Source organism: Oncorhynchus nerka, linkage group LG28, assembly GCF_034236695.1.
Source record: "Oncorhynchus nerka isolate Pitt River linkage group LG28, Oner_Uvic_2.0, whole genome shotgun sequence".
In the NCBI taxonomy this organism is placed as follows: domain Eukaryota; kingdom Metazoa; phylum Chordata; class Actinopteri; order Salmoniformes; family Salmonidae; genus Oncorhynchus; species Oncorhynchus nerka.
The window spans coordinates 72760711-72786983 of record NC_088423.1 but is presented as its reverse complement, the minus strand read 5'-3'; the positions used below and the strand labels follow the sequence as shown (position 1 = coordinate 72786983).

Below are 26273 nucleotides of genomic sequence, written 5' to 3'. Positions count from 1 at the left end.
GCAACGGTAAACATGTCGTTCCCACTAATTATGCAGTGCCCCCCTTGGGCCAATTGAGATATTGTGTGTGACTAACAATTCAGTTAATTACTATAAACTCCTGCATTGGGCCAATCGGTGTAATTTTATAAATGCCAGATCTCTATGGCAAGACGCACCATTAATCCAAGTTTTGTCGAAAATCGGGCCAGTGCTGTCTGAGATATAGTGTTTGACGAACATACGAATTTACAGACGGAGACGGAGACAGATCCACACAGTCCCTTCCCCAATTTCATCGTGGGGGACAATAAAATACACAATAATGGAGTTATATACAGGGAGTACCAGTACCAGATTAAAATGCAGAGGTATGAGGTACAGTAAACATGTAATCCCCCACGAATAATGCAGCACCCCCCTTGGGCCAATCAATGTAGTATTGTAAATGACGGCAATGTAGTATTGTAAATGACGGATCTATATGGCAAGACGCATCATTCGCCAAAGTTTCATACAAATCGGGTCAGTGGTGTCTGAGAGGTTGCGTGTGACTAACGTACGTACAGTTGATTACTACAGCGCCTCCCTTGGGCCAATCAGAGTCATTTTGTAAATGCTGGATCTCTACGGCTAGACGCATCATTCACCCAAATATCTCAAAATCGGGCAGGTGGTGTCTGAGAGATCATGTGGGTTAGCTAGACTCACATCCCTGAGCATGTGTGCCACATTTCAGCGCTCTGAGTCAAACAGATCAAGAGATAAACATGTGCCATTGTAGCACCACTGTGTAGTCGATATGAATGTGTTTGCATATGTTGAGTCTTGACAGTGTCTGCAACATGTGCAACAAATTGTGTTACAATGTGAATATCCTTGACTGATTTATGTATATGCATTTATGTGGCAGACCATGCACAGGGGAATGTTTATTGGTCAATAGTGACCATGTTGTTTTAGGTACTAGTCTGGAAAATATTGCATTAAGAGACCTTTGTCCATAAAAGCCACATATAAAGTTTCATGCAGATCGGCCATTCAGTGCCAACAGAGTAGCATTTTAAGTGTTTTTCACAAAATTCGAAATTTGTTCCTTGTGAGGAGAGGGGCCTATGTACCGAATTTCATGGCTAGGTCAAATGGGGTGAGGAGCGTGACCTTCAAAATGTGCATTTTCAATCTCTTGTTATAACCACCATCTGGCCAATCAGAGTAATTTTGTAAATGCCTGCTCTCTATGGCAAGACTCATTATTACCCAAATTTCGTCCAAATCGGCCCAGTGCTTTCTGAGAAATCGCATGTGATTAAGGTATGAATGAACATATAAACGAAATGATGGAGACAGATCCACAGTCCCCTCCCCGATTTAATCTTGGGGGACAATGAATATTAACATAAAAATTACAGGAAATCATGACGAGAAAGCACGTGCCATTTGTTGCAAACGGATTTTAAAAAATGTACAAAATGTACAAATTATGAAAAACAGCACTCAAATCTCCCGTTATTCTCTACTGCCTCTCTTTGGCCTGAAGAGGCATTTCTTCCAGAACTCTGTGGGCTCTTCTACAGTGACGTCACTGGCAGATATGTCATGGCGTCTGTGGGGCTGAAGCTGGAGCTGCAATTAAGCTAGCTAAAAGCTGTCGACAGTGTGTAAATCGAAATGGAGAAAAATGCAAACCTGCATCGAGATGTTGGAGGAAGTACTCTATGTGCTACTATTGCAGGAGAAATTGTCGATATTAAAACCGTTGGCGGAATGAAGGGAGCGACCGATACGTGCAAGATTAGTGATAATTCTCGCAGTACTTTGGTTAGTTGTACTACTAGCTCCAGTAGTGCCCCTAGCACTGCTAGTAATGCTATCTCCAGTGTTGAGAAATTAGATGTGTCAAAAATGATCGAGTCTCTCCCGGTGCAAGAGAAGAACATTCAATCGAGTGGTTGGTCGGAGACATTGTCCTCTGGATCTGGAGATCATTTGAGTAACGGGATGGGATATGGCACGCAGCTGGCTACAGGAAATAGCGAGGGTGCCACCTCAAAGTTAGTAAACAACAAAACGGATGGCGAGCCCTCATCGATGGGTTCAAGGATTACAGATGGTCAAGCTGAGGTGTTGGGTTGTGAGTCAGTTGAACTAGTGATGCTGGCAAAACCGACACACCTATGTCCGGACAAAACAAATACGGGAAACGTTAAATGTGGAGTTGCGATTGACAAAACCATATGCGAGGGTTTGCCGAGTGGGAGTGACCCGTGCATCGCGGCAGAATCTAGGAGCGTCGACTCACTTGAGTCTTTCTCGAACCTTAACTCCTGTCCCAGTTCCTATCTCAACAGTGAAGGGGTGGAGGACAAGGTGTTGGCAATAACAATACAGAGCGAGTATGGGGCTGATGGAACTAAGATCCCGTGCATCAAGGACCGGGGCGCTGGCCAGTCCATATACCACATCAAGTGGATCAAATGGAAGGAGGAAAACACACCTATCATTACCCAGAATGAGAACGGTCCATGCCCATTGCTGGCAATTATGAATGTCCTATTGCTGGCATGGAAGGTAAATGACTGACATCATAACCAGACCTCTGAGACAAGTTTACATGTGGTGTGCATGATGCCATTTGGAACGTTTACACATCTATTATTTGTCAATACTAAATTACTAATAGAGAAGTAATTATGAAGCCGGTCATCATAACTACGCTATCTGATGTATTATCAAAATAAAAATTGAATGATCAGTTGTAAAATAAACTATTGTCACCTGCCAGAATATAGAATACCATGAAAAGTTGAAGATTCCTAAATAAAATTCTTTAATTTGGGCAGAATTTAAGTTAAAGTTCAAATTATACCACTCATATGCACTCATCTTTATTTTTTCTTTATACTTAATTATTGTAATTTTATGATCGAGTTTGTTGACAGGTCACATTGACCAATTATACCATAGACCCAGTTGTATATCTTTTCCCCATGCTGCGGCCTTGGCAGCTCAGTCCCTCTCTTATGAGTAGTCTCTGAGAGCTTCCAATTGAGTCATTTTTAAGCTTCTGGTTTCATTTACATCATAAAGATAACGTTTAATTACTGTCCGTGACGGTTGGTTGGCAGGCGGTGGAGATTCTGATTCAGTATGTGTCTTCACAACTTAAACTGCAGCTCTGTGTCTCAGGTGTCTGAAACCTTCCCTAAAACCTCACTACCTACTGTGAAAATGGGTGACATAAAAGTGACTGTAAACAGAATTCTTTGCTTCAAACGCCTGTGTGTGTGCTGACAGTCGTGCAACCGCTGACAGTGCACTTCTGGTGACTTTAAACACCGCTTTCTACTTCCCAGGTGTGGGTGTATTTACTGTGAACCATAATCATGGGGGAGGGAGATTCCTGTCAGCCAGGTTCTATTGGCCTGGCTAACTTTAGTCATGTTGCTTGGTTTGTTAAGTAATGTATGTGGTTCCATTACAGGTGAAGATGCCACCAATGATGGAGATCATAACTGCTGAACAGTTGATGGAATATCTTGGTGAGTATAAGTGAGAATCTGTTTACCAAACCAAAGACCCGAATGTCATTTAAATCAGCGACCTGTTCTTTAGTTGCCCTCCTGGAGGGTGACGTGTACAGTTTATTCCCTGTCTCTAGTATTTCTCTAAGTTTACAGACCTGTATTTGTGACCTGTATTTTAAGCCTGATAAAAATACAAGCCACCTTGACAGTGCTCGAAGGCAATGGACAATACTGTATTTTTCTTTGGTTTTGTACATGTCTAGAAGGTCCATGTCACAAAATGCTAGTCTGGCTGTACATTTAGTACACCAGTGCAGTGGAGCATTGAGCTGTAGTAGAAACTAGCCTGGGAAGTGCAATGTGACCTTAATGATAGAGTACTGGAGGGCTGTAATTATGTCCCACTGCCTGAGAAGGCATTACTGTATGAATAATCACAGGACCTGCCTCACTGCCTGCCTGGCCCCTCAGTTTTATTTTACTAATTTCCTCGCCTCCCTTCAGTAGACTGTGGATTTGCTGCCTCCTAGCTTTAAGATAAATTGCTATATAATATGGATTTCATATAATTTAAGCAATGGCACACAGTAATTGCATAGCTGCTGTGAAATCACCCATATGCCATTATTACCTGAGTTTTCCTTCTAAATAAACAAAACCTTCACTTAATTTTTAGCCAGTGAATACAATGGGTGTGTTCGTAAATTCACTCTGTGTCAGTGTTCTCTGGGCCGTTTGTAAATTCAGAGCGTTGTGAGATTGTACACTTTGACCGACAAGTAGGGTTGATCCAAGTGTTCTTAGTTCAGAACCGCAGCGAAGTACCCAAGATGAATTACTAAAGTTGGCTAGCTTGCTAGCTTCTTCCAGACACAAATAAGAGGGCACCTCCCTCTGAACATTTTACTCACCCTAGCAGAGCTGGTTAGTGTTTTCATGTTATCAGGAGGGTTAGTGACTTCATCTGTGTCACTGTCAACAATTTAATAAAAAGTTTTAGCCAATGTTTATTTACAACTGTCCTAACAACCGAGTTTAGTGCGTTTGTAAATTCCTCAATTATACTTTACACTTTCAAACTAGAGTGCTTTGAAATCGGAGTAGATTGCCAGGTTGAATTTACGAACGCACCCAATAAATGAATTGGATTTACAGTATTTTGGAAGATTCTTTAATAAATTCAATACTCTACCTGGGTCATTATACGCATTCTGGTTGTAACCTAGCTGCTGGACCTGCCCTCAGAAGAGTGCATATGGACTTGTATACCCATTAGTGATAAGCCTGGAGACCCCACAGATGGTGGTTGGGTTTAGGGTCATAAAATATTGTATGGATGAAGTGCTGGCGGGTTGAATAAATAACAATGCATAAAAAAAATCTATAATTCTTGTGCAATTCATATCTATAGACTACATTGAGGTTTTCCTTTCATTATTTATATCTGCCGTTAGTGTGTAGCCTAACTAGCGCCCTAAATACACTCCGATTGCCAAATGCATTTGGGTACTTGGGCAGAAAAACTTCAAATCGTTCCACTGAGGCAAAAAGGACAATGTCGGAGTTTAATTCCATAGTAGAAAAGCTGCGAAATGGAGTGTTGATGTTTGGGGAAAATGTAGTAAAAAGGGAGGATGGCAGTTCTGGCTATGTCATGTGTGATGATTCAACAGTCTCAAGACGGGGAATTCAAAAAAGGCACATCAAGGGAACTGTACTGTTCAGATGGGTTAACTGAAATCTGGACTGACTGTAGGTCTATAACTTCTCACATCGCCTAATATAATTCTAGCAGAATTAAGCATTTCTTGCAGTGAAATTATACACCAAATATACATTTTGAAAGTTGAACAGAAGTGGAGAAATATTATTCATTTCTTTCAGCATCTTGAGAGAATGAATGCGCGGTTAGGGACCATCTATAATCTTTATCAGCATCATAAAAGTGTAAAATAGGACAAATGTAAGCCATCACCTTATTATTATTATTATTATCTTATTATTTAAACCACATAAAATATGCATCCAAGCCGGACTGAGATCTTATCAAAAACGTGTCGTTTTAACAGCTTTTAATTTACTTAACCGGTGAAACTAATGTCATTTGGACATTTTGCATGTCAAATCGTTCATGTTTTTTTTTAAAGTTATTCAATTTTCTCCTTGGTCGCTAAACGTATTTGCTGTGTGAAAGAAGCAGAGATGAAAGCGGAAAGAAAACACACCTTAACCATTTCAACTATACTGAACAAAAATATAAACACAACATGCAACAATTTCAATGATTTTACAGAGTTACAGTTCATATAAGGAAATCAGTCAATTAAATTAATTCATTAGGCCCTAATCTATGGATTTCACATGACTGGGCAGGGGGCGCAGCCATGGGTGGGCCTGGGAGGGCAGGCCCACAGGGGAGCCAGGCCCAGCCAATCAGAATTAGTTTTTCCCCATAAAACAGCTTTATTACAGAAATAAATACTCCTCAGTTTCATCAGCTGTCCGCATGGCTGGTCTCAGATGATCCCGCAGGTGAAGAAGCCGGATGTGAAGGTCCTGGGCTGGCGTGGTTACACGTGGTCTGTGGTTGTGAGGCCGGTTGGACGTACTGCCAAATTCTCTAAAACAATGTTGGTAGCGGCTTATGGTAGAGAAAATTAACATTACATTCTCTGGCAACAGCTCTGGTGGATATCGCTTAAGTCACCATGCCAATTGCACACTGTGGCATTGTGTTGTGTGACAAAACTGTACATTTTAGAGTGGCCTTTTATTGTCCCCAGCACAAGGTTCACCTGCGTAATGATCATGCTGTTTCTTTAGCTTCTTGATATGCCACACCTGTCTGGTGGATGGATTATCTCGACAAGGGAGAAATTCTCACTAACAGGGAAATAAACTCATTTTAGGGAAGTAAGCTTTTTGTGCGTATGGAACATTTCTGGGATCTTTTATTTCAGCTCATGAAACATGGGACCAACACCGTACATATTTTTGTTCAGTATAGATTAAAACATTAATACTGTTGATTTCTAACATTATTCTGGTGAGCAAAGGTTTATTTAGTCTTCTAGGATAAGAAGTAATTACAGAAGAGAAGTTGCCTGTATCTAATTATAGACAAGTTGAATAACATAGGCCTGCTTATAATTTCCAACATTTTGGTAGGCTATCTAAAAATGCCCGTCAAAAATGTTTTCCATCTCAGACTGTACAATGCTTTTTCTATGTTTGTGGGTCGGGTGGTGGCTTTAGTTTTTTCATCCGCGCTTGCGGATGAGTTATTAGCAATTGCGGGAGGCTGCGGATGAACAAACAGCTCAACCACGCATCGCTAATACCCATGTGAGGTCAGGTGGTTTGGTCCAGTATAGATTGACCAGGAGGACTGAAGAATCCCTGTGGACCAAGCCCTGCTAACGTCAGGGAAACAGGAGCTGTGTTGTTTCTCCATGCGTGGCACGCTGACCCCACTGCCTCCCTCCGTAGCTGGGTGCTGTTATGATGTAGAACCAGGGGTGTCCTGTTACAAAAGGCATTCTCATCTAAGCTATAGAGAGAGAAAAATCACTGTCACTATAGCCAAGCCCTCTTTTCATGGCAGTGGTCAGTTTGGCTTCAATTTTACAAGCGCTATAATTCTTTGACTGGTGCTATGACTAGTGTCCCATTTTTGAGTGTGTTCTAGCTAAATGCATCATATAATGACTCTTAGGCGTCAATAACAACTCTAACTATAAGAGAAATGGAGCCACCAGCTGCCGAGTTCTGAGAGATGCCAGAAGTCCTGAAATGTATCCACATTAGTCATGCCATGGGAGTTGTTTACTTTCATATGATCATTTGGGGGTTCGGTATAGAGGTCAGTTTGTACCAAAGACTCCTGACTGTTTGTGCTACATTGTCCTACATTCTGCATGTGATTAGCAGATTCAACTGGTTTTGATTTAATCTGTATTAGTCATTATGGGCCAAGACACAGACTGTTGTTAATTTGTGGGTAAGGATATTTCTCACCATGGTTTAATTACAGTTTACACTATAGTGCTTCATTGGGGGACAGATTAGTTAGTTAGCTACCAAGATAGAATATAACAACAAAATGTGATTGGGAAACAGAGGGATGATTCCTCATTGTCAGGAAATATATTTTTGATGTCAGTCATGGGAATGTTCATTACATTTCTCAGTTTGCTGCTTCTCTTCAAGTATTTTTCATTAGGTCTAACGCAAATGTTGACTCGACTTCTCATTAGTGTGTTTTGTACCAGGGGTAATAATGATTGTATGCAATAATGTTGTTACCTTTTGGTTAATGGGAAAATGTCATTTAGAATTAGTAATTGTCTGTTGTTGAACTCTGTTAATGGGATAGCCTTATGTTTCCTCCCCACAGAATCTGCCTCTGAGTCCATAGCGCTTGGTATCCGTGACTGATTAATGCATGCAATTCAATTCCAATTGGAGTTTGGTTCATTTTGCTGGAAGAAAAAGTATCATCTACAGTGTGTGCATTTCATTATCAGACTACGTTATGACCAGGCAAATCTAATTTGACCTTCTCCAAATACTTTTTTATAAGAGAGGTGGAAAGCAAGAAACTGTAAACTACCCTGCTGGTCAACTGACATGAAACTCTGAGAGAGGAGCCCATTCAGACTGACCCAAAACATTAGCACATTGAGCGACATAGTTGCCCATCTTTAGATATTTTAGAGGTAGCCTAGTGTGTGGGTCTGATGGAACACAGTACTCACTCCAACCCCATAGCTCTATGTTCAATACCAGTGAGAAGCCACAGAGAGGTCTTTACCCCCACTCCCAACCACTCAGGGCCCTCTCCCCCATTGTGCCCCTGATGGAATCACCTGAGTGCTCCCTCTGTCTGCCTCTCTACACTTTGCTCATCTGCTCCTACAGATACCCATGGTTGATTCCTAGTTCTCAGTGTAAAAACATTCCCTGTCTCTTTCGAGTACACTGATTCACAGTGAGCACTTCAACCCTTCTGCAAATCACAGGTGACAAGCAGTAATGAAGCACAGCGTTTTCATTTCACACAACTCCTGTTTTTCCGACTGTGTCGTGGTATATTTCCTCAGAGGAATGCTCATGGTTGTAGCCATCCCTCTTCTGTACATTGCCGACCTTTAACTGCGTTATGCAGGCTGTGCGTATCATCCCAGATATGCCTCTGAGTCGTCTCTGCTCTTCTTTCACAAGTGCCCATAAATTGCGGCTCTGTGTTTGTGGAGACGGCTTTGTCTTTACTCCAGCTAGTGGCTGAGAGCTCATAGTGAATGGTTTCGTCCCTGGTCAAACCGTTCATCTTGTGTAATGTCCAGGAGCAGGCAGATAGGCCTGTCTCCTAGCCTCACCATTGCACTTCATTACGCACAGTTACTGTTTCATGCCCAGACAAAAAAATAATAGCTTGTGAAAAAGAGCTGCTCACAAAGAGCCCCATTTTAACGTGGGCTGATTCAGACGCTGTATTAATAACTACTGTGAGGCCCATAAGGGCAGAAGTGAAGGAGATGTATGTTGTATTAGAGGCTGCTGGTCGATGTTGGGATTTAGTACTCTGTGGAGCATGCCAGTGAATCATCAACAGCAGCAGTAGAGGCCCGGGCAAGGAGGGCACCGTCTACAGTCAGCTGGCAGGGAACGGGGCAGGCGGAGGGAGGTAAGGGGGGTATGGCCGGGGGTTTCCCTGGGCATAGAAATGTCAGTCAGTTGACTGGCCTCAGCTGGGTGCATTCATGGCCAGGGCTGAGGAAGCCTGTGTCTGAGGAGAGGAAATGGAGATTGAATCAGAGTAGCTCCCCGGCTCTCAAATACACTGACCACTGTCTCACTTTGTTAAAGTAAGAAAGCAATCTTTGGATTATGAGGAAAAAGTAGGCCTATTTTTTGGGGTTTCCAGATATAAGTCTCTCAGAATAATCTTGTAACATCAAATATCTTGCGAGAGGGTATGTTTTCGACAGCTGGACACTGCCGCTGTGTGTTGCTCAGAGGGGGAGGGTGGAGTTGGGTGCGATGTTAATGGGTGGATGACAGGTGCACTGTGATTAGCACCACAGGGTTTTCAGTTTCTGTGGTGGTTGACTGACTTTACAAGGCTCTCCCTGCCTGCCCCAGTGTCTGCTCTTCCTAGGTCCTACACTAAGCCCTTAACACCTCTCTAGCTGCTCCCCACTGGCCAGGGCTCGACTGACCCTGCATGCCTGGCCGAGCCCTTCCTGGAAAAACAGCTGGCCAGCGCTTAACACTCAACATCCCGCTTCTCACTGAGGATTAGACACGTCTTATGGAATCAGAACATAGTAGATAATATCACCTCTTCACATGGGATTGACGTAAGCAGGCGGTCCGTAAGCCTTGTGATGTCACTGGTGAGCGGGCAGGGCTCTACCCTGATTATATTTTCTCTCTCAGCTCCCCTGTGTGTCTATGGTTGCTTTAATTAGCCTGTATCCCCAGGTCTTCTGATGTTGCTTTCTCCTCTCTCCCTCGCTCTGTCTCCCCTGCAGGAGACTACATCCTCGATGCCAAGCCGAAAGAGATCTCTGAAGCCCAGCGGCTAAACTATGAGCAGGTAAGGACTGCTGTTGCTTAAACACAATCAATAAGGGCAGTTATTCACTGATCATACGCATCCATGTCTGCCGGTCCATCTCTCTTTGTGTCTGTCTGTGGCTCATGTTGGAGAATCAGACAGGCATGCAGGATGAGCGAGGAGGCTGAGAGGGAGAGGCAGGCAGGCTCTAGGCTGTTGAGTACCTCCCTCTTCCACTTAGATCTCTGATGGCAGAGCAGCAGCCAAAAAACAAGTCCGCAGCATCACACTATTAACTCGCACCACGCCAGGGGGGCTCACTTGTTCTCACTTCCCAGCCTAAAATATCCCTGCCTGCCGTTTAGTGACTGCAGTTCCTGTCCTCTTCTATCCAGAAATATATCATATTCTAATGGGCAACGATGTAATGCTGAGTATTTATACAGTCATGTGCATCTGCGTCAGTGCATTTGCACAACATTTGCATTGGGAATGAATCTCCAGAAAGACCAATGAATGTATATTTATGTAAGATGAAAATAAGCGTCGTGATGATAATGGTTATATGGAAAACAGCCCACTGCCCCAGAGCTGCTTTTAGCCCCTATATAGGTTATATAAGCCGCGTCTTGCCAGGCCTACGGCACAGCACGGGTCATGAGGGGGCAGGGTGCTCAGGCATGCATGGCTGAGTTCAGATCGAGGCCAGCACTGGTTCACATGGCCTGGCAGGGATGGCTTTCTCATCCACACTCTCATCCACGCTCCCATCCCTGCTGCCTGCCTGGAATGTGGGAAGGGCACGGCCTCTCTTCCTCTCCTCTTCCTCTCCACTCTGCTGTGGCAAAGAACCAGCACATCTGTGAATGTTATTCTTTTCACGGACGTCATCGCTCGGGAAGGAGAGAAGTAATGTGTGCGTGTATACATACCAGAGTCTGGATTACTGTCCGAGGAGAATGTTCTGACTGCTGTACAGTCGTAGCTCTCCAAGCTCCTGGTACGTTGTGGGGATTTAAGATAAAACAACTAGCAACACTCAAATGAAATGGTGTTGGACTCATTGTAATTATGGTGGTCTAATCTTGGACTATGGTCCAGAACACCAGGCTCTGTGGCGTGTGTGTGTGTGTGTGTACTGTGTGTGTCCGTGTGTGGATAGGCCATGTGGTGGAGTTTAGGGCAGGCTCTGTGCTGTTAGCTGGGGCAGAAACAGTTGTTGGTTCCTGTTAGATTTGGCTGTGTAAGCGCTGCCTCATCACGGCAGGAGAGCACTCGACCAGGAACGGAAGGAGCCTCACACCATGAATAGAAATAGTGTAGAGAAAGTGTTAGGGAGGCTGTCTGTCACTAGGGAGTCTTTAGCATGCCAATGTGCATGCCAAACCAAAATATAATACATTTGTAAAAGATTCAAAAATAAATATATATCTATATATAATCTTGTTCTTGCCTTTGTTTGATATTGTCTGCTGCATATTTGAATAGTCAAGCTCCTTTTATGATTTTGAAGAGCGTTGAACGAGTTCATAACAGAGTTCTATTTATAAACTCTGGCTTCAAAACATCATCTGTCGGAGGATATGAGGATTAAAATAGCGATTGCTTGGCTGTTGTTAAACAGTAACTCAGAGACTGGAGAGCTTAGTGAAGGTTTATTCTGTAAAGACTGGTCATGGTCATGTTCCCCTGATAAAGGGCACTCCTGAGAGATTGCACGCTGTAGCACTATTCACTTGACAGCGCTTTTGTGGTTATATGATATAGAATATTCTATTTTATTGAGATAGAGATGCTCCTAAAAAATAATGTAGCAGGATGGGAGTGTGTCGCTGTATATATACATGATTGTGGATTTTAAGAGTGCACAGTTGTAGACTAAAATGCAGACTTAAAAACAGACATAGGCTACCTAATAAAGTTTTGTGCCAGATCTCCATAATACCTGGGGAGCTGTCCAGTGTGCCTTTGACATTAAAACTGAAGCAAAGCTCTTGCCTGTGTCTGTCAATCAGTCAGCCTCGTGGTCCTATCAGCCTGATTTGCCAGCGGATGGAGGTCTGGAGTCACTCCCCAGTCCCCAGTGGAAGCAGAGTGTGTGTGTGTGTGTGTGAGACCAGCTGGTTTGAGCTGGTGGATGAGCGTGGGTGTGTGTGGCTCTGCCACAGGGTTGTGGGACTTAAATATTGATCTGGCTCACAGCCTGCTAGTGGAACATGTGACAGGAAGGTCGGCCTGTTTATCCAATCAGTCTCCCTCTTCCGTAAAAGCTGGAGTGGAACCATTGAATACTGGCCTTCATTGTCCAGTGCCCACGGAATTGTCTATTGTACATCATCACATGCAAATACCACAGGATCTATGTGGATCCCATATTCAGCACAGCATTTATGATTAGTGTGGTTAGGGTGGCTTTACTTAATGTAGTCTGGTCGTAATCTGTAGTCTGTGAGCGGCTAGAGCCGAGTGGAGCAGGGCTTGGCCACACAGCAGGAGGGCGTGGGTGTGCAGAGCAGGCAGAATGTTGGGCAGAGCGGGAGCAGTGGGCGAGCACGTTCCTGATCTCTTACTGTGCTGCCAGCTTCGCCACCCACCAGACAGAGACTCAGTGCCCACACAGTTGTGTGTGTGCACTTGTCAGTGTGTGTGTTTTTGCTTGTAGGCACATTTTGTATGCACAGCGCTGACTCACGTTTGACTTGTGCTTTAGCACCTGTCCTCAAGAATACAAGCAGGAAAACAAGGAGGATAAAGCAGAGAGAATCCTCGCTGTGTGTCTCAATGATGGACTACATGACCCCAAAAAATATTGAGACCATTATTCCTTCTGCACCTAACTTTACAGTTGGCACTATGTATTGGGGCAGGCAGAGTTCTCATGGCATCCGCCAAACCCAGATTTGACTGTCGGACTGGTGAAGATGGTGAATCATTATTCATCACTCCAGAGAATGTGTTTCCACTGCTCCAGAATCCAATTGCAGCGAGCTTTACACCACTACAGCCGACCCTTGGCATTGAGCATGGTGATCTTAGGCTTGTGTGTGCGGCTGCTCGGCCATGGAAACCCATTTCATGAAGCTCCCTGCGAACAGTTCTTGTGCTGATGTTGCTTCTAGAGGCAGTTTGGAACTCGGTAGTGAGTGTTGCAACAGAGGACAGAAAATTCTGCTTGCTTGTTTGGCCTACCACTTCGCGTCTGAGCTGTTGTTGCTCCTAAACGTTTCCAGGGCAGAAATTTGACGAAGTGACTTGTTGGAAAGGTGGCATCCTATGACGTTGAAAGTCACTGAGCTCTTCAGTAAGGCCTTTCTACTGCCAATGTTTGTCTATGGAGATTGCATGGCTGTGCTCGATTTTATACACCTGTCAGCAATATGTGTGGTTGAAATAGCCGAATTCACTCATTTGAAGCAGTGTCCACATGATTTTGTGTATATATAGTGTAAACAGCAAAGCACTGTGGAAGTGGATGAAGCCCCCCCCCTTGCTTAGTGAGGTGCTAATCAGTAGCTCTCAGGGGGTTCATCTGATGTCATGTGACTGAAGCCCTCTGCCCTTGGAGTGGAGCAGCTGCATGGTCTGTTACATGGACCATACTAATCCTCCCCACAACTGTCCACAGGAGTCCTAATCCCCCCACACACACACGCACAGATCGTCCAGCGAAAGGCTTTTCAATGAGCCACACCGCTAAGTACGAAAGCTGGAGAACCTCCCTGCTTTTGGGGATTTATTTTCCCTCTTATTGACAGGTTATCCTCTTAGAAAATGAAGAAAACACAGTCACCCATTCTCACCTCTCTGTGCGTGTGTGGGGTGGGGGGACAGCTGCAGAGGTTCCCTGTGACACAGACGGTGATCAATATTGTTAAGGTTTTAAAAACAATTCTAATAAATGCAACAGTTGGACAATAGATGAAGATACTCCAGATTTTGAGATTTTTTAAAATCCATCAGGATTGACTGAATTATATATAGCACATTAAACATTTTACTGGCATGGAAAAATAATGAATGGCATTCAGGGATTTTGTTGGGAATTCAGGTGTTTTTTTTGAGGGGGGGGGTGCACTCATACATTTTATAATGGTATTAGGTATTTATTTTATATTTTGTGTTAAAATAAAGAAAATATGTATGTGCAACATTTTGCAGAAATACAATGGCTGTATTTGCATAAATGAAAACATTAACATAAAGGGGTGGAACAAGGCTGCAACAACAAACACTTGCTCTGTCTAGGACTCTAGGTCTACCTGCACTCACCTCCTCTGTCTAGGACTCTAGGTCTACCTGCACTCACATCCTCTGTCTAGGACTCTAGGTCGACCTGCACTCACCTGCTCTGTCTAGGACTCTAGGTCTGCCTGCACTCACCTGCTCTGTCTAGGACTGCCTGCACTCACCTGCTCTGTCTAGGACTCTAGGTCTACCTGCACTCACCTCCTCTGTCTAGGACTCTAGGTCTACCTGCACTCACATCCTCTGTTTAGGACTCTAGGTCTACCTGCACTCACATCCTCTGTCTAGGACTCTAGGTCTACCTGCACTCACCTACTCTGTCTAGGCCTACCTGCATTCACCTGCTCTGTCTAGGACTCTAGGTCTACCTGCACTCACCTGCTCTGTCTAGGACTCTAGGTCTGCCTGCACTCACCTGCTCTGTCTAGGACTCTAGGTCTACCTGCACTCACCTGCTCTGTCTAGGACTGCCTGCACTCACCTGCTCTGTCTAGGACTCTAGGTCTACCTGCACTCACCTGCTCTGTCTAGGACTGCCTGCACTCACTCTTTCTTGTGTTGTGTTGAAATGATGTTACATCCCTGAAGAAGCTTTAGTGTTCTTATAGATGCAACTGAAAGACTATGTATTCCATTTCAGGAGTTACCGGGGTGTGTTTGACAGGTCATTACAAACATTTCCGCGGTCGTAACGTTAACGGGGATAAACGACAGGCACAAGGAAACGTATGATGGAGTCACAGAAGTCAAGTGAAAGCAATCAATTCAGGAAGATTTAGGTGACAAGTGCATGTCACATCCCTCAAACGCAGGAATAGATGACTGAAAAAGACAGATCCTCAGGTGGGCGGGGCATGACGGGTTTTGTTAGCCTTTTTTTGTGTGTCTGAGTGGCGAACGACAGGAGGGCGTGATGAGTACGGTAGACAGGAAGTTCCTTGGTCGGAACACTTTCTGATTTGTTCAGTTTGTACACTTGACTGATAGTTCAAACTAGCAGGTTTCTGTGGGTAAGTCTGCTGTTTTTCTAGCTGAAACTGCTGTAGTATGTGACAGTAGTTGGTTCACTGTCCTAAACATTTCTTCCAATGTCAAATCCTATTTCAATGCCTTAGTCAACAAGAAATCTACAAAGACTAACATCCCTGGCTAAAGACCTTGAAAAGGAACATGACTTTCTATTTGTTGTCCCCCAGAATATGAGTGATGCCATGGCGGTGCTGCACAAGCTGCAGACAGGGCTGGATGTCAACGTGAAGTTCACAGGGGTGCGGGTCTTTGAGTACACCCCAGAGTGCATTGTCTTTGACCTGCTGGACATCCCTCTCTACCACGGCTGGCTGGTGGACCTGCAGGTGAGAACCCTTCCCTCTCTGAGCCCCCTTTAAAAGTAGACTGAGCGAGTTGACGTAAATGCAATATCCGCAATAACAGAACGCTGAAGCCCGAGGCTGAACTTCTCTGCTGTTTTTGGGCCTGTAGCTACCACGTTGTAGCAGTGTGAAGCAAACCCGTGCACATGCCCAGATACTCTGTGTGACTGTGAGAGCAAAGCATTGCATCTCAAGGAAGTAACTATGGTACTGCTCACGGCAACATCATAAGTCTACCTTTAAACCCATGTAGCTATTACTATGATATACGGGCAAATATATTGTTAAAAGTCACCTTGTCCTAGAGAGATTTACACGGTTATCAAAGCGTCATGCCAGGGTGAGCCTACACCAAACACAGCCCTTATTTGAAGTGTTTCTAAAATCCCCTATGGGAAAAATGAATGGTGAAAAAACGATTGGAACCATTTCCCTGTTTGACCACTAGGTTTTATGGGTATTATGACTCATACTGTGGTACTCTATAGGCGTTTGTCAAATAGACAATCAACCAACTCCACACATTATTTATGAAAGAAATGACTTCAGAATGACTGGTTAGTGTACAGCTCTTGAGTATTTTTCTTTTGAAAACATGACAATACGCTCTTGTCACTTGTTCTTCACTGCATAGTAGAACACAACAATGGTGGATGAATGCTCTCCTCTTTTATGCTCCCTCCAGATGGGCGACACAGTGAATAGTAGAACACAACAACAGTTGATGAATGCTCTCCTCTTTTATGCTCCCTCCAGATGGGCGACACAGTGAATAGTAGAACACAACGGTTGATGAATGCTCTCCTCTTTTATGCTCCCTCCAGATGGGCGACACAGTGAATAGTAGAACACAACGGTTGATGAATGCTCTCCTCTTTTATGCTCCCTCCAGATGGGCGACACAGTGAATAGTAGAACACAACGGTTGATGAATGCTCTCCTCTTTTATGTTCCCTCCAGATGGGCGACACAGTGAATAGTAGAACACAACGGTTGATGAATGCTCTCCTCTTTTATGTTCCTCCAGATGGGCGACACAGTGAATAGTAGAACACAACGGTTGATGAATGCTCTCCTCTTTTATGTTCCTCCAGATGGGCGACACAGTGAATAGTAGAACACAACGGTTGATGAATGCTCTCCTCTTTTATGCTCCCTCCAGATGGGCGACACAGTGAATAGTAGAACACAACGGTTGATGAATGCTCTCCTCTTTTATGCTCCCTCCAGATGGGCGACACAGTGAATAGTAGAACACAACGGTTGATGAATGCTCTCCTCTTTTATGTTCCCTCCAGATGGGCGACACAGTGAATAGTAGAACACAACGGTTGATGAATGCTCTCCTCTTTTATGTTCCTCCAGATGGGCGACACAGTGAATAGTAGAACACAACAACGGTTGATGAATGCTCTCCTCTTTTATGTTCCCTCCAGATGGGCGACACTGTGAAGGCAGTGGGTAACTGCAGCTACAACCAGCTGGTTGAGAAGATAATCTCCTGCAAACAGTCAGACAGCAGCGAGCTGGCTGGGGAAGGTGGGTGGACCGACCGACTGAGGGGGGGGAGGGGGTTGCTTTCTTTCTCGCTGCTGCTTCCTCCCTTCACCCCCCCGACTACACATCCCAGGCTGCTTGATAAGGCCGGCATTTCCTCCTATTGCCCTGAGCAGATATACGGAGGCCTGGCCTAAACATTCCTGTGGACGACTGACTTTAGTTGAGCTCTGTTCCTTTCCCTCTCTCACGCTGCTCGTATTGCTCACCCAGGGCAGTTCAGATGTATTCCTGTCATAGGCACGTTTTCTTCTGGGCTGAGTGTTTTGTGCTTTTAGCATCAAGTTTAAGTTTTATTAGTCGTATATATGGGATACGCACGGTAGACATCGTCCAACGAAATGCTTACTTGCAGGTTCCTTGACAATGCAACAACAATAAGAAAGAATAAAAAATAAGAATACAAACAAAGTAAATGGCTCAGTAGAATAGAATAAACATTTTAACATCACATAAATAAATAATGCCAGAGCGAGTCAGTTAGCGGGGTGAAGAGCTGCGTCTGTTTCTCCCAACCTCTCCAGTGCTTCTCCACTGTCTTTCTAGTTTCTCCTTGTCTTAGTTCGATTATCACCCTCTCTCTCCCTATCACACAATACAACTCTATCTCTTGCGCTCTCTGTCTCTCATTCTATAGGTCAGTGTGTCTATATCCTTGTCTGTCTGTACATCACTTTATATCTCTATCAGTCCATAAGTCTTTGTCTCTGTCCGCCTGTCGGTCACTGTCAGTTTTGCATTTGTGTCTCTCACTGACTCGCCTTCTCTCTCCCCTTCCCTCTCTCTTTCTCCCTCTTTCTTTCTCCATCTCTCTCTGCCTGCAGGCTTTGTAGCCGAGCAGTTTCTGCACAGCACGGCCACCCAGCTGACGTACCCCGGCCTGTGTGAGCTCACGTCCACCGTGCAGGAAGGAGAGCTCTGTGTGTTCTTCAGGAACAACCACTTCAGCACCATGATCAAGTTCAAGGTGAATGACCACTCAAATGAGTGAGCCTTTATCCACTGTTTCATGCCCTGTGGTTATGACAAATGGGGCCTTGCAGTACTGTTTACTGTGAATGGGTCTTCTTTACTTTCCTCTGCTACAGCGTCCCCAAACCACCATCCATTATGAACAAAAACAAGTCAAGTCTGCCTTGTCCTGTTAGTAGTGGGAAAGGGTGTTATATAAATGAATTGCATAATGTTACCGAATTCATATCACTCAGTCCCAGATAAACCTTTATTTCAAACGTATTGCTAACTTCCGGATCAGATCACCCCTTTGTATGTTTTGTAGGTTGTTGACACATGGGGACTTTCTTTCATCCAAGTCTTTTCAACCATCTGTTAACAGCTGAGCACTGTTAGTGTGTTCCCCTTCTCCCTGTCCTCCCCCTCCCAATAGATCTCCCCACACCCCAGTCCCAGGTGATGTAATGTTCAGTACATAGGGTTCTGAGGCTGGTGCGAGGGCATAAATACAAATGCCCCAAAGAGCATGGTAGACACGTGATGGGGACCTATTCAGCACCTAGAGTCTGAATGCTATCTACGATGGTTTCAACCGCCTTGTGCTCCCTCCCCTTATCACTGCTGCTGGGACAGGCTCTTCCTGTTATCTATAGCAGGGGAAGTGTAGCAGGCCTGTCTGTGTGAGAGGGAGCGAGTGTGTGTGTGTGTGTGTGTGTGTGTAGCACGCATGACCCCAAGATAAATGCTTACCAGTACCAAAGCCCCCCTCATTTAAACAAACACACAGACCTGTTATCCAGGTTATCTACTACAGGAATAAGAGGGTGTGAAAGTGTGTAGATGTGATTTCTGGCTGTGATAAGACGTGTGTGAGTGTATAACGTGTGTCTTTGTGTGTTCAGGGCCAGCTGTACCTCCTGGTGACAGACCAGGGCTTCCTGACGGAGGAGAAGGTGGTGTGGGAGAGCCTGCACAATGTGGACGGGGATGGCAACTTCTGTGACTCTGAGTTCCGCCTGCGACCCCCGTCAGACCCAGAGACGGTGTACCGTGGACAGCAGGACCAGATAGACCAGGTCAGACCACTAGACCGCTACGCCAATTGGGCCCTCTGATCCAGTTCCACTTCATTAATGGGAGCAACGATAAACCCAGCTTGCTGAATCATGGCAGCCATTTCACACTGTTGGGTGCACCACATATCTCTTGCAGAGGATGTATACCATGGAGAACAAGGTGCACAGTCACAGTGCAGCATTACAAACATACTAGGTCAGGGTGAGTCACAATCAGAGTTTACCTGAAGAGAAACAGAGTGGATGGTATTAAAGGTACAGCAAGTATTACCCATCCCCTTTATCTGGGCTCTGTTATCCCCATGGCTTCCTTGCCTGCTCCATCTGCACTCAGCTCTACTCTGGAGAAGTAGCAGGGAAGAGTTCCTCAATAATAGATGTTCAAAGCTCTCCCCTTAAAACCCTTCCCACTCAGGGTTTTAATGCCTGATCAGGAGACGACCGTGACATGTGGCACCTCCCTCTGTACTGCTTTGCATCACGCTGCGCTTCGATTGGCTGTTTAATAATGCATGATGTGGTTTGTGTCCGTTTGTGACAACAGCTGATTGGCTGGCCCGTTAGGCCTGATGGTAGGGCTGCCCAGCAGCTTGTCCATCTGCCAGGGTCGATATTCACCACCCTCACCCAGTACAGAGAGAGAGGGAGGGATCATCTCTGCTCACGCTCTCATCCACCCAGACACTATTATGCTTGAGAGGTCATATAACTACAAATACCTAGGTGTCTGGTTAGACTGTGAACTCTCCTTCCAGACTCACATTAAACATATCCAATCCAAAGTTAAATCTAGAATTGGCTTCCTATTTCGCAACAAAGCATCCTTCACTCATGCTGCCAAACATACCCTTGTAAAACTGACCATCCGACCAATCCTCGACTTCAGCGATGTCATTGACAAAATAGCCTCCAATACCCTACTCAATAAATTGGATGCAGTCTATCACAGTGCCATCCGTTTTGTCACCAAAGCCCCATATACTACCCACCACTGCAACCTGTACGCTCTCGTTGGCTGGCCCTCGCTTCATACTCGTCGCCAAATCCACTGGCTCCATGTCATCTACAAGACCCTGCTAGGTAAAGTCCCCCCTTATCTCAGCTCGCTGGTCACCATATCAGCACCCACCTGTAGCACGCACTCCAGCAGGTATATCTCTCTGGTCACCCCCAAAACCAATTCTTCCTTTGGCCGCCTCTCCTTCCAGTTCTCTGCTGCCAATGACTGGAACGAACTACAAAAATCTCTGAAACTTGGAACACTTATCTCCCTCACTAGCTTTAAGCACCAGCTGTCAGAGCAGCTCACAGATTACTGCACCTGTACATAGCCCATCTATAATTTAGCCCAAACAACTACCTCTTCCACTACTGTATTTATTTATCTTGCTCCTTTGCACCCCATTATTTTTATTTCAACTTTGCACATTCTTCCACTGCAAATCAACCATTCCAGTGTTTTACTTGCTATATTGTATTTACTTTGCCCAAATGGCCTTTTTTTTGCCTCCACCTCCCTTATCTCACCTCATTTGCTCACATCGTACATAGACTTATTTTTCTACTGTATTATTGAATGTATGTTTGTTCTACTCCATGTGTAACTCTGTGTCGTTGTATGTGTCGAACTGCTTTACTTTATCTTGGCCAGGTCGCAATTGTAAATGAGAGCTTATTCTCAACTTGCCTACCTGGTTAAATAAAGGTGAAATAAATAAATAAATATTATAGCCGATAATTAAGACAGTCTGATGCTGCACTCGGGAAAATATTTGGTTTCACTCTACATGAGGGTTATGAATGAATAAAGAGGTGTGTAGCCCTGACTTTAAAATGGCTGGTGTTTTGTAGCTTACAACTAGGCATACTTTTTTTTAAATATATATAATTTTTTTAATACTTCAGCTCTTGGCAGTGGCACATCACTCTGGTAAAACACCATGACGTGAAATGCATTGACGTGGTCCTATTCTATTTCTCTCCTTTCTTTCTTTCCTTCTTTTTCCTTCTTTCTTTCTATCTCTCTCTCTTTACCCCCTCTCCTCTCTGTATGTAGGACTACCTGATGGCGTTGTCGCTGCAGCAGGAGCAGCACTGTCAGGACCTGCAGTGGGAGCAGCTCCCCGAGGGCATCAGTGACCTGGAGCTGGCCAAGAAGCTGCAGGAGGAGGAGGACCGACGAGCCTCCCAGTACTACCAGGAGCAGGAGCAGGCTGCCGCAGCACAAGCACAGGTCGGGGAAGGAGCCTGGGAGGGAGGGAAAGGGGGATACCTAGTCAGTTGTACAACTGAATGCCTTCAACTGAAATGTCTTCCGCATTTAACCCAACCCCTCTGAGCAGGAGGGGAGCTTGTGAGAAGGGGGGAGGGAAGATGTGAGGAGTGGAATTGAATGAGGAATATGATGAGAAAGGTGCGTAGGGAAAAATGAGTAATGAGGTTGAGAAAAAGGGTAAGGGTTGCCAGTTTATATAGATATAGCAGAGTCAGGGGCTTAGTCAGATAGAAATTAAATATATAGCTGACATGAATATGTTGTACACAATACATGTTCTGTTTGAATGTATGTTCAATGTAATTGTGATGTAATTAAGCTATAATGCACGGTTCAGGTCTGTTCTTTTGGATACAGCCCTTAGCCGTGGTATATTGGCCATGTCCCACAAACCCCCGAGGTGCATTTACTGCTATTATAAACTGGTTACCAACGTAATTAGAGCAGTATAAATAAACATTTTGTTATACCCGTGGTATACGGTCTGATATACCACGGCTGTCAGCCAATCAGCATTCAGGGCTCGAACCACCCAGTTTATAATGTTGCTTATTCATCCGCTTGAATGAGCCACAGGTAGGTATTATGGTTGACTCTCCTGTTCCATCCTGTCTGTGTTGTGCAGCAGCCAGCAGAGGGCAGTGACGAAGCAGACAGAGCAGAAGCAGCAGCAGCATCAGCAGCAGCATCATCAACAGCAGCTGGAACCACACCCACCCCAGGGAAGCAGCCCTCTGCCGGGGAGCGCAAACCCAAAAAAGAGCCCAAGGATAAAGACAAATGTGTTTTATTGTAACAGAGGATGGTTGTGTGTTTGTGTGAGAGACAAAGAGAAAGAGGGGGGCAGAATTTTTTTTCACATTGACCTGACACCCTACGCACAGCCCCTTTTTTTGAAGAGCGATGAGACAGTGAGGCGTTGCCGTTCCCAAGCCACTGGTGCCTGCCATCCTCTACCCTCAGTGGGCCCGGACTACTGAGGAAGGGACGCTATGACAGCTACCACTAATCTTTCGTACAGTTGGCCAAACTTTGTTACAAGCCGCACAGTGCACTATATTTGTGATCTGGGGTTCAGGTTAATGGGGGTGATTTTTATAGCAAAATGAGAAAAATCCCAGAAACAGGATGCTGGGAGGGAAAGAATTCAGAATCTGAAATATCTCCTCTCATGGCACCAACTTTTTTCAAGGAAACAATTTTCATTCATTTTCATTATTGCAGTTGATAAGCTATTTTTTTTTTTACTGCACATGTGTAGATATGCCTGCTTTGATTCAGTTCCGTTTTTGAGCGTTAGACTTTTCACTGAAAACACATAACCTAGCTATTGATTTGTGGGGTTCATTTAGCTCCTTCCAATTGGAGATAATCAAGAGTTTGTTCAGAGTCTAATTGGGATAGAGATGAGGTGATAGTGACATCAGTGAGTGTAATATCTAAGCACTCCTGTCTCTTCGCCACGTTAATGGATGCCAAATTACTACTTTAAGTGTGTGTGTGCGTGTTTGCATGTGTGTTTGTATGCATGTGTGAGAGAGTATTTTAGAGAACTATTTTACTTTGGTATATACATACATTGAAAGGGATTAATTTGTTTTTGAAGGTTAGAAATTAATGTAAGACCCTGTTGTGACAAGCCTTTTGTTTATCTCTCTATCACTACCCACATCCCTGTTCTTCCTGAGAGGCCTGGAATTCAGTGCCATACTCTGGTATTTAAGACTCATCCTATCCAGATTGGCCTTACCAGAGTATGGCCGTGTTGAATTCTGGTGTGTGTGTATGGTATTGGTGTCTACAGTGTATATGTATGGCTGATATGCTTAGCTGCATTGATTTATGCTCTTAATTTCAACTTGGAAATAACCTTAACAACAAAAAAATTTCCGATGTATATGAGCAGTTGGATTGAAAGATATGCCATGTATTTAATGTCTCATATTTGCTTTATATGATTCACATCTAGTAGAGTCTGGACAATCACACAGACAGAACCATGGAGAAACAGGACGGTGCACCTAATTTGACTACTGTCTCTCACTCTTACGCTGTCCCTGAGAGACTTGGCTGGTTATTGGCTGCAGAGGCAGGGCAATAGTAGTATCCTACACTAATAATCTGAAGTGCCCAATGTCACACAGATTTGCCGGCAGTTAAACTGTTGGTCACGCCGTAAAAAGCGGACACAGATGTTGTCAATATGGGAAGCCTCATGACCTAGTTGAGTTATGGAAGTAGGATTTGCTACTGTAGCCATGTTTGAATCCATGTGCTCCTACAACAGCTCCTACAACATCTGACTTTCAGACAAAATGATATACATTGTGTACATACCTAATGCACATTTATGACAGAGCTAGCTAGTAGTTTGTGCCATTGTCCTACTATGGTACTGCCTCCTGAGAGATTTACTGTTTTCTATCTACACATTCCAGCTGGATGCCTTGACTTAAGCCTTGTGTTGTACGTCAGACCTTGAAACACAGTTATAGGGGAGACTCCTCGCAGTGCTGCTAGTTAAGGGGTCTCCTATTTTTGGCTGTTACATTTTGTTCTCATTGTTCAGAGAAGGACAACCCCAGCCTTCAAGGACAAGTCCAGTACTTAGTATTTATTTTTGCCTGGTGACTGGCTGCATGTTGTAGGAGTAGGCTACCTGACTAACCGGTAGTAAGGCTTATCTGCAGGCTGGACTTGAGTACTGGGGTTAGCTCAGCCTGTCTATACGGTCCTCACGAGGCCACACTCTGTATAGAAAATGCCTTACAACATTTACAATATATTTTATAAGAATAAACGGAAACAGGTGTATTACCAGAATGAGACAATCTTGTACATGTAAAACTAGACATCAGAAATACTCTCAGGCCTTCTCTGAAGGGACATATCCTTGAGTGTCTTTTGTAAATTGTTAGTGTATTAGCTGCCTTGGCAACAGCAATGATTCATATATACCATTGTAAAGTATTTAATATACCGTGTTGTAATGTAAATGTGTAACCACGTATCGGTAACAAATTATTTCAACACTAGGTCAACTTCATATTATTAGGCTGTTCATAATTATTGCTAGTTATGTTCATGGATATAATTCCCTCTCAGAAATGGCATAACACGATGGGTTTCTGAGCTTCTCTCGGGCCTATCTCGTCAAAGGAATTCACTGACTTTACACTAGAATAGGTTTGCCATTTGTAATGGAATTCAAGGCTGCTATTAGAAAGTGAATTAAACTGCTGCTGCGTTTATTCACAATGACTACAAAAAGTAATCTGATTGAATAGAGGACTTAAAGAGAAACACCTATGTTGAAGCGAACGTGTACATCCTGTTTTATGGTATGCTACAGTATGTCCCTTACATTATTGACTAGTGATTTTGTGAAAGGTTGGGGGGGTGAAGGACCACAATCCATATTCTTGTTTCTTCCGTAAAATAACATCCATTTTAAAGTTACTGTCACACTGCAGCTTGAATTATACTTGTTAATGTGGTCAACCTTCTCAATGGCCTCAACCCATTTGTAACGACGTTCAAAAGGCAACTAGTACGGAGTATTATGATGAGAACCTCAAAGGGCCACTTTATCTAATTACTTTGAGGTTTTGGGGGGAGCAACAAGATGTTTCACGGATGCCTCACACACACTTAAAAAAAGTGTATTGTGCGTAAGCTTGCTTTTGAGGTCATTTACATTGCATTATTTACCAGTATCTAGATATTGTTTTGTGTTATAGCTTCAATGTTGTTCTTGAAAATAATTGATAAGGATTTTGTTTGTGGAATGTCTCAAGTGAAGATGTGTAAGCCTTGTTATAGTGCTTGGGGGGTAAATACTGTACAAGGTAGTCCTTGAACATATAGTCATTGTAATTGGTTTTGCACCGTTACATTGATATGCACTATAGGCTGCGTTCGGACAGGCATATTCGAGAAAAAAGATCAGAATTGGTCTGCCTGTGTAAACGCAACCTAAGAGAGAAAATACCTCATTTTATACAGAATTAGAAATTGTACGAGTGCTATTGTTCTTTGGGTACCTTGTAAAAATGGAATACTGTCTGGAATTGCTACAACAGTCAGTTGAATATGAAATGCTCCTTTGACAAAAGGTATGAAAGGGCTGGTTAAATATTTCGGTTTAAAGTACTGAGTTGATGCAACTTGATCAGGTAGCTGTAAACCTGTTACGGACAGAATTGTTTTGTAGCTTTTCACACTAATAAAAATGCCACTGACTGGTCATCTAGAGGGAATGGATTTTAAAAGTTAATTTGACTATTTTGACAGAGTGGAGAAAATTGTTATTTCCCTAGTAGTTTCATGAGCACAATCCCCCATGTTGATTTAACTTGTTCTGTTGATTTAAATGCAATTGTAATAATTCTGATGCATGTAATGCAACAATTGCTTAATGACATTCAGTGGAGTATAATTTCAATGTATTATGTTAATATTTTCACTTATGTTTAACACCTTGTGAATATGAAAAGGTCAATCCTCGTAATGGAAGGTTCAAATGTTTATATACATATGACCAAATAATGTATAGCCTATCACAGTACCGTTGCAAAATGTAGATGGCGTTTCTTCTGTAACAAAATGCCTTAGATGAGGGACATTCAGCCTGATTATTAAAGTACATGGACAATAAAACTTACGTTCTCTTTTCACAACCATTCAATGTGTGATGTCTTGTATGTGCACTTCATGAGTCAAATG

At 43.8% G+C, this 26273-nt stretch overlaps 1 protein-coding gene across 2 annotated transcripts; it reads left to right on the top strand.

Annotated features, from left to right (window-relative positions):
- Positions 1 to 1548: 1548 nt before the first annotated feature.
- LOC115113652 (ubiquitin carboxyl-terminal hydrolase MINDY-2-like) lies at positions 1549 to 26230 on the top strand. Of its 2 annotated transcripts, none has more exons than XM_065013090.1 (9): positions 1549 to 2550; positions 3464 to 3521; positions 10043 to 10107; positions 15510 to 15668; positions 17123 to 17225; positions 18068 to 18210; positions 19100 to 19273; positions 21330 to 21506; positions 22177 to 26230. In XM_065013090.1, the coding sequence occupies exons 1-9, from the start codon at positions 1651 to 1653 to the stop codon at positions 22342 to 22344; spliced, it is 1947 nt and encodes a 648-aa protein (XP_064869162.1). In that variant the 5' UTR covers positions 1549 to 1650; the 3' UTR covers positions 22345 to 26230. The 2 variants fall into 2 exon arrangements, with proteins under 2 accessions (XP_064869162.1, XP_029497401.1); XM_029641541.2 differs by having other exon boundaries at positions 1550 to 2550; positions 22174 to 26230.
- Positions 26231 to 26273: the final 43 nt, after the last annotated feature.